The 13,403-nt window shown below is 39.8% G+C and overlaps 1 protein-coding gene across 1 annotated transcript; it reads left to right on the top strand.

Moving 5' to 3' along the window:
* The first annotated feature begins 224 nt into the window (after positions 1-224).
* On the top strand, positions 225-9,612 carry LOC306961831 (uncharacterized protein). The gene is made up of 6 exons (XM_079554750.1): positions 225-245; positions 774-821; positions 2,759-3,148; positions 5,308-5,406; positions 8,929-9,019; positions 9,143-9,612. The coding sequence occupies exons 2-6, from the start codon at positions 782-784 to the stop codon at positions 9,483-9,485; spliced, it is 963 nt and encodes a 320-aa protein (XP_079410876.1). The 5' UTR covers positions 225-245; positions 774-781; the 3' UTR covers positions 9,486-9,612.
* Positions 9,613-13,403: the final 3,791 nt, after the last annotated feature.

The raw sequence follows: 13,403 nt of genomic DNA, 5'->3' as shown, positions 1-13,403 counted from the left end.
ATGCACTGTTTGTGATTAAAATACAGAGAAAACGTATGAGGTTTCTGATCAAGTGCACATAATGGTCATTACTAACACTCAGTTCCCTGTTTGCAAATGTCCTCAATGGAAAGTGAATGTGTTTAATACAAAGTCTTATGAAAGAGGGATTGATGATACAGACTGATAGCTCCTCCCCACAACCTTTGGATGACTTTTTTTCTGCCTCCATGAATCCACACATCACAAGAGCAGGCATCAAAAATGTGAGTACACTGTGTTATAGTATGTGTGGATTTACGAGGCAAATTTAATGTATTGATCAAATAGTCTGTGTATTAAATGTTGTAGGTTTAATTATTCACCAAATATTTACCATTCATAATTAATCATGTGCAGCTTGTGTTCAGGCGTGGAGTTCTGCCTCGAAAAATGACCTGGAGGCTTTTAGTTGGTAATGAGCAGCAGACAGAGTGAGGGTGTGATCTTAAATGTTGCGCATATAGAAATTAGACCATACTCGTACCAGCACTCAGTGTTTCTTATTAGTATGTATCCTGTCATACATGTGTATATGTCTGCTCTTAAAATACAAAAGTGAAAACAGTCTAATGTAAAAGTGCCTTTGATTAATGAAAGACATTTGCAATAAACTGCATGTACTGTATTATTTATTACTACATTATCTACATTAATAACCAGATATAAGTTTTTGCATTTTGTGGTAAATATGTGCAACTGTCAGGTCTCCTCTTCTGTACGAAAACAATAACTAATTGTTTAATCTTTTGCAGATACCAAAATGCATCCCCAGTGGTGTGTGCTATTTTTCCTGCTATCAGGTAAATTAAAAGGAATTCCATTTTTATTTTTTAAAGTGGACATTGTTTTATTTTTCTAACCATGTTTTAATGTTGTAACTTAGGGGTCATTTATCAAGGGAGGCGCTTAATAGCAAGGGCAAGCAGACAAATACTTCTGGCTGTGTTGTGGGTGTGCTGCGCCTGATTTAGAATTTGAAATGATGTGTATCACTATAATAGAAAATGCTGTGTGAGTAAAAGTTGACTGTGCTGCTGCTCTACTTTTGCACTTGCGACTTTACTTGTTTTGCACGTGAGCAAACAGTTGGTAGCTGTATGACCCCATAGCCGTTTTTTTTCTTATTCACAAATGCAACATTGCCTTGTTGCTTCTGTTTAGAGTCTCCTTCTGAACTTACATGAATACACATATAGATTAAATGTCCTCCATAGTATTGATACAGTATGATGTGGTGTGTTTTTACTTTTTTCAACGTGGTTCACTCACTACTGTCGGCAGCAGAGGTTGTCAGACACAAAAAAACAAGCATTTTCTTTTTTTTAATATTTATTCATATATATTCATGGTCGCACTTATGTAGCATTTATTTGCACCTTACATGCAGGTTTATTTGCAACGAAATGTTGTGCTAGTAGGGTCATTTACCAAGCATTTTCTCATGTGCAAAACAAGTGAGCACGTGCAAAAGTGGATCAGCAGCCAGAGTTATTTACTTTTTTTTTTTAGGCACGTGGGATTGTTTCATTTACACATCAGATTTGGGGGGCAACATCAAACAGTAAATTAAGTGCAACATTCCCAATTTTTCAGCTTGCACCCGCTATTCAGCACCTGCCTTGATAAATGACCCCCTAAGTGCTCAGTGTACGTTGAATGACAACAATGGTAGATTGTCTCAACTTATACAGCGCTTTTCCACCTACATGAGGCACTCAAAGCGCTTTACAGCAAGGAAGGAACCACTCATCCATTCACACTCTCATTCATACACCAATGTACGCAGACGCTGGAGGTGAGGTGGGTGAGGTGTCTTGCCAAAAGACCCAAAGACAGTGTGCGCTTGTAGGAGCCGGAATTCGAACCCCCGACCTTCCGACCCGCTGGCGACAGTTATATATTTATTTATCTCGAATCCCAGTGTTCGATTATTCCTGTTTACTAAGGCAACAGATCGACACCTTATCATTGAAAACAGTTTGAGCAGTTCTGCCCTTAACATGTATAATGTATAATGTATCCACAGTGCCACTGATCTGTTTGCATGTGTTAGATAAAAATTATAAAAATGAAAGCATATACGGCATCTCGTCATAGAAGGGGGCGTGGCCTCACCGAGGGGGAAAACAGAATCTTTTGGGAAACACAATTTCGTCTCTTTTTTTGCCATTTTCTGGCAAAATACAAACTTATTAATCACATACAAATAAAGTCAAGTCTAAATCGGGTCCATATGGATGTTTATTCACAGCAAAAAAACGTCAGTCGTAGCTAGCGTTAGCATTAGCATTATCCATTATTTATGTATTTATGGGCTGTTGAAACACTTTGCTCCTCCTCAGGTCTTTCTTTAGTAGAAAACTATATTCATAATTCAGCATTTGTTGAAGTAGTTTTTGAATAATTAGAGAAAGTTAATATTTTTCTCCAAATTGTTTTCCCCCTTAACTGTGAGATGCCGTTTGTATCTATTGTTTCCCGCTGGTTACGTCCCCATGTTTGCCAGCAGAGGGAGCTCAAAAGAAGGTCCTCAGAAACAGGCCTCGCTCCTGATGTGTCTTTTTCAAATATATTTAATATTAGGTTATGAAAGTAAGGTGCTAAAATGCCTGTTTACTCGCTCCAATTGTGCTGGTGCATATGTCCATTTTTATAGAACTTGTATATTTGAAGTTAAAATTCAGGTTTAATGCTGATTAATTTCATCCAGCTCCTAAACTGATTGCTGTATTTGCAGGTGCGCAGGCTTTTATGATCCACAACGTGCAGCGGAGCCTGTGCCTGGAGGAGATCACTGCGAGCGGTGAGGTCGTGGCGAGGAAGTGCAGCCTTTATTCAGATTCCCAGCAGTGGATTTGGGAGGAGCAGAGGCGGCTGGTCAATATAGCGACCTCCAGGTGTCTGTCTGCCCATGACGTCCAGCCTGTGCGCACCAAGCCCTGCCCAGAGCCCGGGGAGGAGGAGAGGGCCAAGGGTCTGGAGTGGGACTGCGATAGAGACCGGCTCATTAGCAGGAACAACTCTCTGGTGCTGTCCCTGAGCGGTCGGCACTTAGTCCTGACCGATGATGGCAAGAATATCAAATGGAAGTCGCTGGATAAGGGAGATATCTGCCAGGAAACCCTCCGTAAGTGCTGCTCTTATACTCAACAAAAGCTGCATAGAGCTGGGGCATTTAATAATATTAAATTAATAGAGAGTTTTAAATGTAAAATTGAGATAATGTCCACATAAAAGCCTTTGGATGCTATACTGTGTTAGCTGCATTCATAGTAATGATCTGGCAGCTAACGGAGGGTGTTAGCGGGTTGTTCTGCAACTCCTTTCTTTACTTTAAATACTGTTTTGGGTAATGATAGCCTATGGATATTGTTTTCTAGTGCCAGACAGATGGTGCATTTCCATGATAATGTTGAATTTATACATTCGCCGACCAAAAAAAGTTGCCACAAAATAAAGGCATCATATATTTAAGCTTTGATTATACCACACATTCACTGTGTTATTGTTTTAGTAAACTTCTGCAATGTCTAAAGATCCAGTGGTCCATTGTCACCAAAATCTTGCATTGCAGATGTGAGAGTCCACTGTGCAAAGTTTACAGTACTGGAGTGGCCAAGGACATCACGCATGTGACAGTCTAATGTCACCGTGCTATAGTCAGTATCAAAACACCATTAGGTGGGGCTGAGCACAAAAAGACTTGTATAATGAATCTATGTCTTTTACATTCACCAGCAGCATTAGCCTTCTATGGCATAATGTTCTCCTCAGGCAACAAACCACCCTTTTGGCTCTAACACTGGCCCTTAAAGGGACTATACAGAGTTTAAAAAATTAAAAAAAAATTAAGTATTTTCCTCCCCCTACATGTTCCAGCACTGTCCTAATGTGTAGAATGAGCCCAGACCTGTTCACCACAACTGCCTCTAAAATCCTGCACTGTCACTCAAAAAGGTCCGAAGTGCCGTCATGCACAAGCTTAATATAGAAGGTGCAGTGACACGTATGACCTGAGGTGGCAGTAGTGAGTATAAAATGGCCAACTTGCATCTAGCCCCTTTAAAGTTTTGTTGTTGTTGTTACCAGACATGTTTCTGTCTAATGAAACCAGGGGCTAAATTAGGTAGAGTGTGTGAGGGTGGAGCCGTCCTTTCAGGAAGAAAAGACACAGGTGACACTGGTGCCAGATAACATAATTATCACTTTACTACAGGTTTAAATGTAATAACCTGATCAAATAAATGTGTGCATGAATATGTCATGCAGTTGTAGCACTTTTGTTGGAAAAATATAATAGGCATTTTCACCATAATAATTGATACAATAGACTATAGCCTGCCCATCTCAGATAGGCCTCAAGGCTCAAAGTAAAATCAGCTGATTCCCAATAACTTTAACTTTCCGTTAATGCCCGTTAGACAGCTGTGGAAACACCTGCAAAACACTCCTCCTATGAAAATCCGACTAATAATCTCTGAAAAACTCCTGGCCATATTCTTCTTGGACTATGCCTGTGCCATTCGGGAAGAATAAATTAATTTAAGTAATAACCTGGCCATTTGGATGTTCAGGATGTTCCGCTGATCTCATTCTTTGGGAACATAGTGTTACTGAACCTTGTTGTTGTTATCAAAAAGAACATAATAAATAATAAATGATGTTGTAAAGTAAACTAGTGGATAAGTGGATGGAATTCTTAACCACTGCTTCACAACAAAAGCTATCATTTTATTAAACCGTTTTGCCAAAGAGAAAGATCATTCACTCAATACAAACAAACAAACTTTATTTTGTTGAACTGTCTTTAGCTTTTATTGTGGCACGTATTGGCTGTGAAACCAAACATGGGACGTTATATATATATATATATATATATATATATATATATATATATATATATCATGTTATTTTACAGAATTAATGAGACGAATAAGTAAAACATGAATTTAGGGAGGACAAAATGCCTCTCAAAAAGACAAAGACTGTTAATCTTTATGAGGCTGCAAAGATCTACAACCTCGTATAGTCTCACATTAGTTTATTACTGGTAATAAACTGGAAAATTACCTTTTGTTTTTCATGATAAAAAAATAATAAAATAATGATGCAACTGGAGAACTCAGCTATATAGATGAACCTGTGATCTGAAGAAAACAGAAAGCAAATGGAAGTGGTTTCCCTTTTGAAAAACCCGTCTGTGCACGTGTCAAATGTCTTGTTACGGGGCTGTCAATGCACACAATGAGAGCTTAATCTAAAGTTTCTATTCTTTGTTCTTCCCAGGATCAAGGAGGGCGTCTGAGGAGATCGAAGTTGTGGTAAAACCCACTTTGTCAGCAGATGAGAAAGAATATCTTCGATGGTTTTATCGCACTGAGGACCGTGAGTGCAGTGTTTACATTAATACACTACAGTAGCTGACGTTTCATCACTAGAAATCCTTCGGAATAACCAGAACACATGGGAAAATGTCACCCCTTATTCCAATCTGCTAGTATGCGGCCTATGAATTAAGTAAGGGATAATGTATAGAACGCTGGTCATTATCGGAAAAATAAGTACTGACGGGGCGAAGCAGACCGCGACGCAAAGCGGAGGGGTCTTGTTTCACCCTGAAGGTACTTATTTTCCGTATAATGACCAGCGTTCTATACATATCCCGCTTATTATACAGCTATTTGCCAACGGAACACACACAAAATAAACTTCATACACTTTTGTGACGGCCGTAAGGTTTAGTTATTGATTTCCGCGATTTCCAGGCAGTGTGGCTAGGCTAGTAGCTGCAAGGCAAGCTACTTATTGCTAGCCTAGCGACTCAGTTGAAGGTGCAGTTGGAGGAATGGTGGTGAATCTTTGGGTAAGTTGAAAGTCGGACTCACGTTAACGTCACAAGCGATTCCCCCAACTTATCAGAGATAGTGTCTGCTACTACTACGTGCGGAGTGATAGATACAGACGGCATCTCATCATAGAAGGGGGCGTGGCTTCGCTAAAGGGGAAAATAGAATCTTTAGAGAAACACAATTTTTCACTATTTTTAGCCATTTTCTGGTATAATATGAACTTATTTATCACATAAATAAAGTCAAGCCTAAATCAGGTCCATATGGATATTTTCGCACAGCAAATTGTTCAGTAGAAGTGAAAAAACGGCAGTTGTAGCTAGTGCTAGCTAACCATTAGCATTAGCCCGATGCTAGCTTGTAGCATTCTCCGTTATTTATGTATTTATGCTATTCCAGAGATGCCGTCTGTATACAGATGGCATCTCTGGAATCGCCCATATATGGTCATGTTTGAAAACAGTTAAGGGGGAAAACAATTTGGAGAAAAATCTAAACTTTCTCTAATTATTCAAAAACTACTTCTACTAAATAAAAATACAAAGACATGGAGATTGATGCTTCATGTTAGCATCGGGCTAATGCTAATGGTTAGTTATTTTTCACCTCTACTGAACAATCTGCTGTGAGAAAATATCCATATGGACCCGATTTACACTTGACTTTATTTATGTGTGATGAATAAGTTCATATTCCACCAGAAAATGGCTAAAATCAGTGGAAAATTGTTTCTCTAAAGATTCTATTTTCCCCCTCGGCGAAGCCTTGCCCCCTTCTATGATGAGACGCCGTCTGTATCTATATGAAAAACCTGTATTACAAGCACAAACTCTGTTGCCATTGGCAGCGATCATTAAAGGTCTTCTATCAGAAAATAATGACCGGTAGAATGTTGGAAAATCCCATTCAAATCAATGGAGCGTTCGATTCCCACCTGGACGGGCCTTTCCGTGTTTACATGCACGAGTCCTATGTGTGTTCATTAACATGCTCTGTCCCGACCAAACAAACTAAAAAATAAATAAAGTAACAGAAGTTGAAAAGAAAACATTTTGCAAACAAACTTTAAAAATGAGGACAAAGCTGTATTAAAAGTTTTGTTTCATTTCAATGTTTACGATAAAATATCATCTTTTTGCTTGTTTATATTTCCCTAGACAAAATCTGAATAATTGATGAAGCCAGGTTCAGATTTATGGGTTGTTTTGTTGACTTACAGTATTAAGAAGGGATTTTGTTTGACTTATTTTGTTTATTTAATAAGCTCAAATACAAAAACATTTTGGGGTTCAAAGCTCAATAAAGGATGCCACGAATTAGATATGAAAGATCCATCGGGGGGGAAAGTCTAAATCTTGTTGAGGCCAAGACTTGAAGCATTTGGCGTCTGCAGATGCTTTTCTAACGGCAGACGTCATAGCCATAATGTGAGAGAAAGGCATTGTGAGAAAATGGCCCATGAAATGACAATTTCTCACATCAGTCAATGGCGAAATGGTGACTCAGTGTGATACATAAACACCTTATTGTGATTATTCGGAAGTTTATTCATTTTCAAGTCAAAGTGTGCCTATTAAAGGGACTAGACGGAATTTAAAAATGTTATAATGATGTATTTTCCACCCCCTACTTACTCCAGCAATGTCCTAATGTGTAGAATGAGCCTAGACTTAACACAGCTATATTTAAGATTTTGCTTTAAAAAAAAAATGTACCCAGATTTCTTTAGTTTGGCCATTTTTGTAACATCTATAGGACACTGACAGGAAGTGACATACTGTAGATAGATACAGACAGCATCATCATAGATAGAGGCGGGATCTCTGAAATCGCCCATATATGGTCATGTTTGAAAAAAGTTAAGGGGGAAAACAATTTGGAGAAACATCTAAACTTTCTCTCATTATTTAAAAACTCCTTTAAAGGGACTATAAGGAGTTTGAAAAATTAAAAACTATGCATTTTCCTCCCCCTACATCTTCCAGCCATGTCCTAATGCGTAATATGTATCTTTATTTAGTAGAAAACTATATTCATAATTTAGCATTTTAAAGGGGGGGTATTATGCAAAATTGACTTTTTCAAGCTTTACATCATGTTATTATGTCATTCCCTCATTAAAAACATGCCTGAAGTGTTGCCTTGGCACATTCACGTATTTTTGAGTAATCTGTAAAAACTCTGATGGCGGCCATTTTAGGGACAGGTTTGCCTGAGTCCTCCTAGGAACGCCCCCACCTCCTGGAGACGCCTCCGAGCTTTCGTCACCAGCCGAGTAACCAACCACTGCTCCTCAGCAGAACCCCCTCCCCACTGATGCCACAGACAGCGTGTGGAGGGGGCGTGTCGGAAAGGGTCAGAGGTTCTTAAAGAGACAGGGGCCTATTTCAAGACATTCACTACAGCCATTTTGAGAGAGCAATTTTATACAAGGCAGTTATTTTAATTTACTGCATTTACAGACCAACAGAAGGTTTCGTCATCATTGTAGTGTGATATAGACTGGTGCTATGTGATTGAAAAAAGCATAATACCCTCTCTTTAAAGTAGTTTTTGAATAATGAGAGAAAGTTTAGATATTTCTCCAAATTGTTTTCCCCTTAACTGTTTTCAAAAATGACCATATGGGCGATTTCAGAGATGCCGTCTGTGTCTTGAAACTGTTGCCATGCCAACCATGTTACATCAATGGAAAATGAGTCAAACTGTTATGGATCTTTGCCTCTATGTCACTTCCTGTAATTAGTTTGAAAATGTCCAAACATTTCTTCATTAATTTGCTGCTTCAGTGAAATAAAATCATGAATATTACTTTCAACAGATGTTCTAAATAAGTCATATTTTCCCCTAAAACTGTCTTACTTTTTGAGTATGGAGGAATGCGCTCACGTCCTTTATATTCTTAACAGAACCAAAAGGTGTCATAACAAATAACAAATTTCATCCCTCAAACGTTGACAGTTCTTCAGCTTTCTGTTGCCATGTTGTGACACCATCTGCAAACCCTCTCTATGCAGTTCTGTTATAAACACACCGTTTTTTTCTCTTTGTTTTACAGCCACATATTGGAAGTTTGCATTGCTGGCGCTCGCTTTCCTCTGTCTCCTCATCGGCTTCATGCTGCTGGGGATGGGCGCCATGGCCAACAAGTACAAATACTTCCCTTTTTTTTCTTTTTAAATCGACTCTCTCTTTTGTCACACATTCAAGATTCAAAACCAGTCTCCATATTTTTTAACTTCTGCGCGCCTGCCTTTTCTCCAACCCCGCAGGAACAGAAAGAAGATCGCCAAGTACAAGGCTGCGGCCGGCCTGCTCCAGAGGAGAGATTGCGAGGAGCTGCCGGTCATGTCGCTGGAGGACACCGCCGCCGCTCCCGTCACGCCCCCGGCCAAGCCTCCCGCCTCCCCTCCGCCGAACGGGGAGCTGAGCGAGAGCCGGCCGGGGGACATCGTGCTCACGTACAAAGACGGCAACACCTCCAGCCTGTACCCAGACGCGGCCGCAGAAGTCAGGCTGACGGGGGAGGACACGCAGGCTGAGGGCGCGGAGGAGGCAGAGGAGATAACGGCCTCCGAGCCACAGACCCAGGAGGCGGTGCAGGACGAAGACTGACTCAAAATGGCGTAGCTTTATGTCAGGAGATACATTTTGTTTGCTAATATGTGATAAAACAGTAACATCTTTAGGTTTTCATATTGGGGAAGGTTCAGTAATTATTGTTGGCTAATTCCAACACATGTGCCTCATTTTTACAGGTTATATTCATGGTTTTCAATGGCTGCACTGCAAAAAGTAATCAACTAGATTAGGATAAACATCTCAATTTGAGCATAATAATACAAATTTTAGTTGTTTTGACTAGATAAGAAGTTCTTGGGCATTTGTCCTAGATTATTTCACTTGTTCTGAGATGTTTCTGACTCGTTTCGATACGTTTCGTCCTTATTTCAGGTCATTTTCTTTACCAATGGGGAAAGAAAATTGGTCTTATCTCATTGGCAATTTCACTTTCTTATTTCAAGCGAGATTTACCCTAGAACTGGTCTGAAATGTCCTCAAACAAGCAAAGTAAACTTGGTCCGATCAGGAAAAGTGTCTAAATGAGTGAAAACCGCTCAAAACAAGATACATTTCCTCAATTCAAGTCATTTAAGCCAATGCTTGATATTTACTTTTTGCAGTGTGTGTCCTCTGCCCACACTAGTCCCTATGTACTATATTACTACATTACTATATAGTGGTCACGCCATGCATTGCGAGTGGGAGGAGAACAGCCGGCAGCGACAGGTCTTTGAACTAAACACAGGACAAATGAATGAGCAGATTTAATCACGTGTTGCGTGTTTTTCTAGCTAAATACTATCTGCTGACCTTTAGCTTGAGCTGTTAAATAATCCAAACTGTTTTCTTCATTCATGTAAAGCCCACGTTAACTAAAACTGTTCTGACTTATATTTATCTATAAATAATAAACTGTCTCTTGAAATTGGTCGCTCTTTATCACAGAAATACATTACTGAAGTTTAGCAAGCTTATAATAGATGAAGTGCACTCATTCTGCAGAACACGTTACAACCCAAATGTGATTCACACTGAGGAGAAAGTAGTGAGCCGTGTGTCTGAATCGACAACATAGTGAGTGCACTATACAGTATGCTACATAGTGCGGCGCAGAATAGTAAATGAGGAGTTAGGGCTCAGCCAGGGACATAGCTTGAAGGGAAGTGACTATGGCGGCACACTGTTAGTTGCCTTGGTAACCTCAGAAAATGCAATGTTGAATAAAACCATCAAATGTGCAGATATCGGCTTTTCAACTTAAAGTATTATATGTTTGTAACTAAATGACAGACTACAGTCAATGAGAGTTGAAGTGTTTAATTCATCGATAAATTAAATAAACCTTGGGTACGCAAAACGGCCATCCATTCATCTCAGTACGCCGTGCTCAATGGCGCACGGCGTTACTTGTTGTTGCTGTCCAGGAAATGTAAATGCAGCCCTGAGCCACACACACATTTGCTTGTGTAACACATATAACAAAAAACATATTTAAAGGCACCTGATTTTTGAAAATTTGCTTTGTCTTCATTAAAGGGACTATATATGCTCTAGTTTTAAACTCTGTTAAAACTAGAGCAATTAGATGACAACAAAATTAACATTAAAGCAGCACTAAGTAACGTGTTTACCTTAATAAATCCTTTTCGTAGTCCCTGTGGGGGTAATACAAGTGTTTATGGGATGCTAGGAGGGTCTTTCATCTCCCCCTGGTGTCTCTGGCCAGAAAACCATGTTTGCAACTTGACTACCACCGGACCGGAGCAAGCAATACACACTAATGGAATCACGAAGGAGAAGCTAACAGGCTAACGGGCAAAGCTAACTGTGGGCTAGCGTCACTTTAAACAGTATTTACAGACAAGTTTGAGTGAAAAAAAATATTTCCATTGTATTCTGTCAGCATAGTATTTACTCTCCAAGACAATTATTAAGTTAAAAGAATCGCAACTTGCTAGGACACCTGCAGTTGCGCTTATGGCCTCTAGGGGCAAGAGTTACTTACACAAAAGGCTGAGTTCTGTCTGAGATCTGGCTCAACACCGGCACATAAGGCTGAGTTCTGTCTGCGTGACTCTGGCTACCGGAGGTGGCCCAGTGTAGGACCGTAATTCATCGCGGTATCTGGGCCACGGGCCACACAATATTTGCTATGTGGGTTAGTACTGCTTTAAGTCCCTTTGTAACTTTGTAAATAAGACAATCCAACCCAAGCTAAATGCAACAGTTGAGTTTAGCTTAAACTGTTTAGGTGAATCTGTGAGCATCTGTTTCACATGAAGTCAGCTCTGTTGGATTATGTAGAAAGTAAAAAGGCATGGAGCATCACATCTTTACATCTGTGTACATAACTACAATAGACGACGCTGATGTGAATCGGTATCGTGCAAAAACAAAAGGGTGTTGCAATCTTTAATGCTACCTTCTGTTTTTGTTCCTTTTTCTTAATTGTTCTGAGGCTTTTTAGTCGGTGATCCTCATATTTACTTACAAATGCGCTCTTGTTCACCATCGGACAAACACTGAAAAGTTACACTGTTTTTTTCCAGAAGCAACTTGAACATACAATTTACTGTCTAATTAAAGCGGCTCTCTGTTCGGAAACAGCTCTTAAGCCTCTCGAGGGTTACGGCACTTTTTTTTATATTACTGTACAATTAAATAACTGTGTAGTAATTAGCAAAGGTTATTGCCGCTGAACTCGCAACAATCTCGCTTGGCCTTAAAATGTAATTAAAATGAGCGCACTCTGAAGTTTCTTCCATTTTTCACGAGCCGCGAGTGCGTCAGAGTATCACTGTGAGAAACAGACATTAGCTGCGTAACAGTTGGAACGCAGTGAATACTAAGGAACAATTACCCTCAATAAGCTGGCACTTTTGACATAATGTGTAATCCATCCTCCACAGATGAAAGGAAAAGCCCGGAGGTTTTATCTGGAGCTGAAGTGGTGCTTTTCTTAGTGTTATTTATAATGGCAATCAGCTGCTGTAATGTGCAACGGGGAGGCATCAGCGCGGAGATGTGCTGTCCTTGTAAAAACTTTGCAACGTGGAAACGGATGGGGTTGATTTACGGGACTTTTCGTTCCTGTTCTGGACGCCATTTTGAGGACTTGTCACCGTTCAGGGAAATTTTATCACTTTTAACCTGCGCGGTGACGTGCGCAGATTTTTTATTGGGCTATTGCTCAGTTGGCGTGAAGAGCACTTTTTTATGATGCAGCGACTAAAGATTTACCTTTCACACTGTCGGTCAGAGTTCAAGAAGATGTGATATATCTACAGGTATATACTGTATATTTAGCCCTTTTGTGAGTATATAGCACCATTTAAATATGGCTGCCTTGTATATAAAGTATTGCATGGACTTGCTCCACCTCCATTGCAGGATTTCATCAAGCCAAAGTCTGTTAGTGGGATGGGCACCAGGGCATCAGCTCGAGGAGACAGTGAGGTTCCACACAGGAGAACCTCCTTTGGACAGACTGTGCTCTCTGTAAAAGGCACCAAGTACTGGAATAGTCTCCCTTTATCAGTCAGAGAGACTCCAACTCTGGCCACTTTTAAAGCACGTTTTAAACTGTGGCTAAAGGAAAACCAGGCCTGTGAACACTTTTAGTTGTTACTGCATTTATTGTTGTGACATTATGTTAATTGTAAATTGTAAATTGTGTATGTGCTGCCTGCCTAGGGACTACAGATGGAAACTATGCTATAATCCCTGCTATAATCTGGCATATTTACAGTGCTCATGTGCAACTGTTCATCAAAATGCATTGTCCCTATCAAATAAATAAATAAATAAAAATAAAACATGGCGACCTCTAAAGCAACCTAACTTATTTGCTCCCAATTGTTCCTCTCTCGCACGTTTTTTGTCACCATGCCGCGGACATGAGGGGCATGGAATCCAAGTGTCGTATTTAGAATCAATTATTTAGATTTAGATTTTTAATGAATATATTAC

The sequence above is a fragment of the Gobius niger genome (genome assembly GCF_951799975.1).
Source record: "Gobius niger genome assembly, chromosome: 4".
NCBI lineage: Eukaryota > Metazoa > Chordata > Actinopteri > Gobiiformes > Gobiidae > Gobius > Gobius niger.
This window is presented reverse-complemented; position numbering and strand designations above follow the sequence as displayed.

Bases quoted from the DNA above. Each gene is read 5' to 3' on its own strand.
- LOC306961831 (XM_079554750.1), top strand. From the start codon at position 782: ATGCATCCCCAGTGGTGTGTGCTATTTTTCCTGCTATCAG. The intron at 822-2,758 runs GTAAATTAAAAG...CTGTATTTGCAG, and splicing joins GCTATTTTTCCTGCTATCAG to GTGCGCAGGCTTTTATGATC. The intron at 9,020-9,142 runs GTACAAATACTT...CCAACCCCGCAG, and splicing joins ATGGGCGCCATGGCCAACAA to GAACAGAAAGAAGATCGCCA.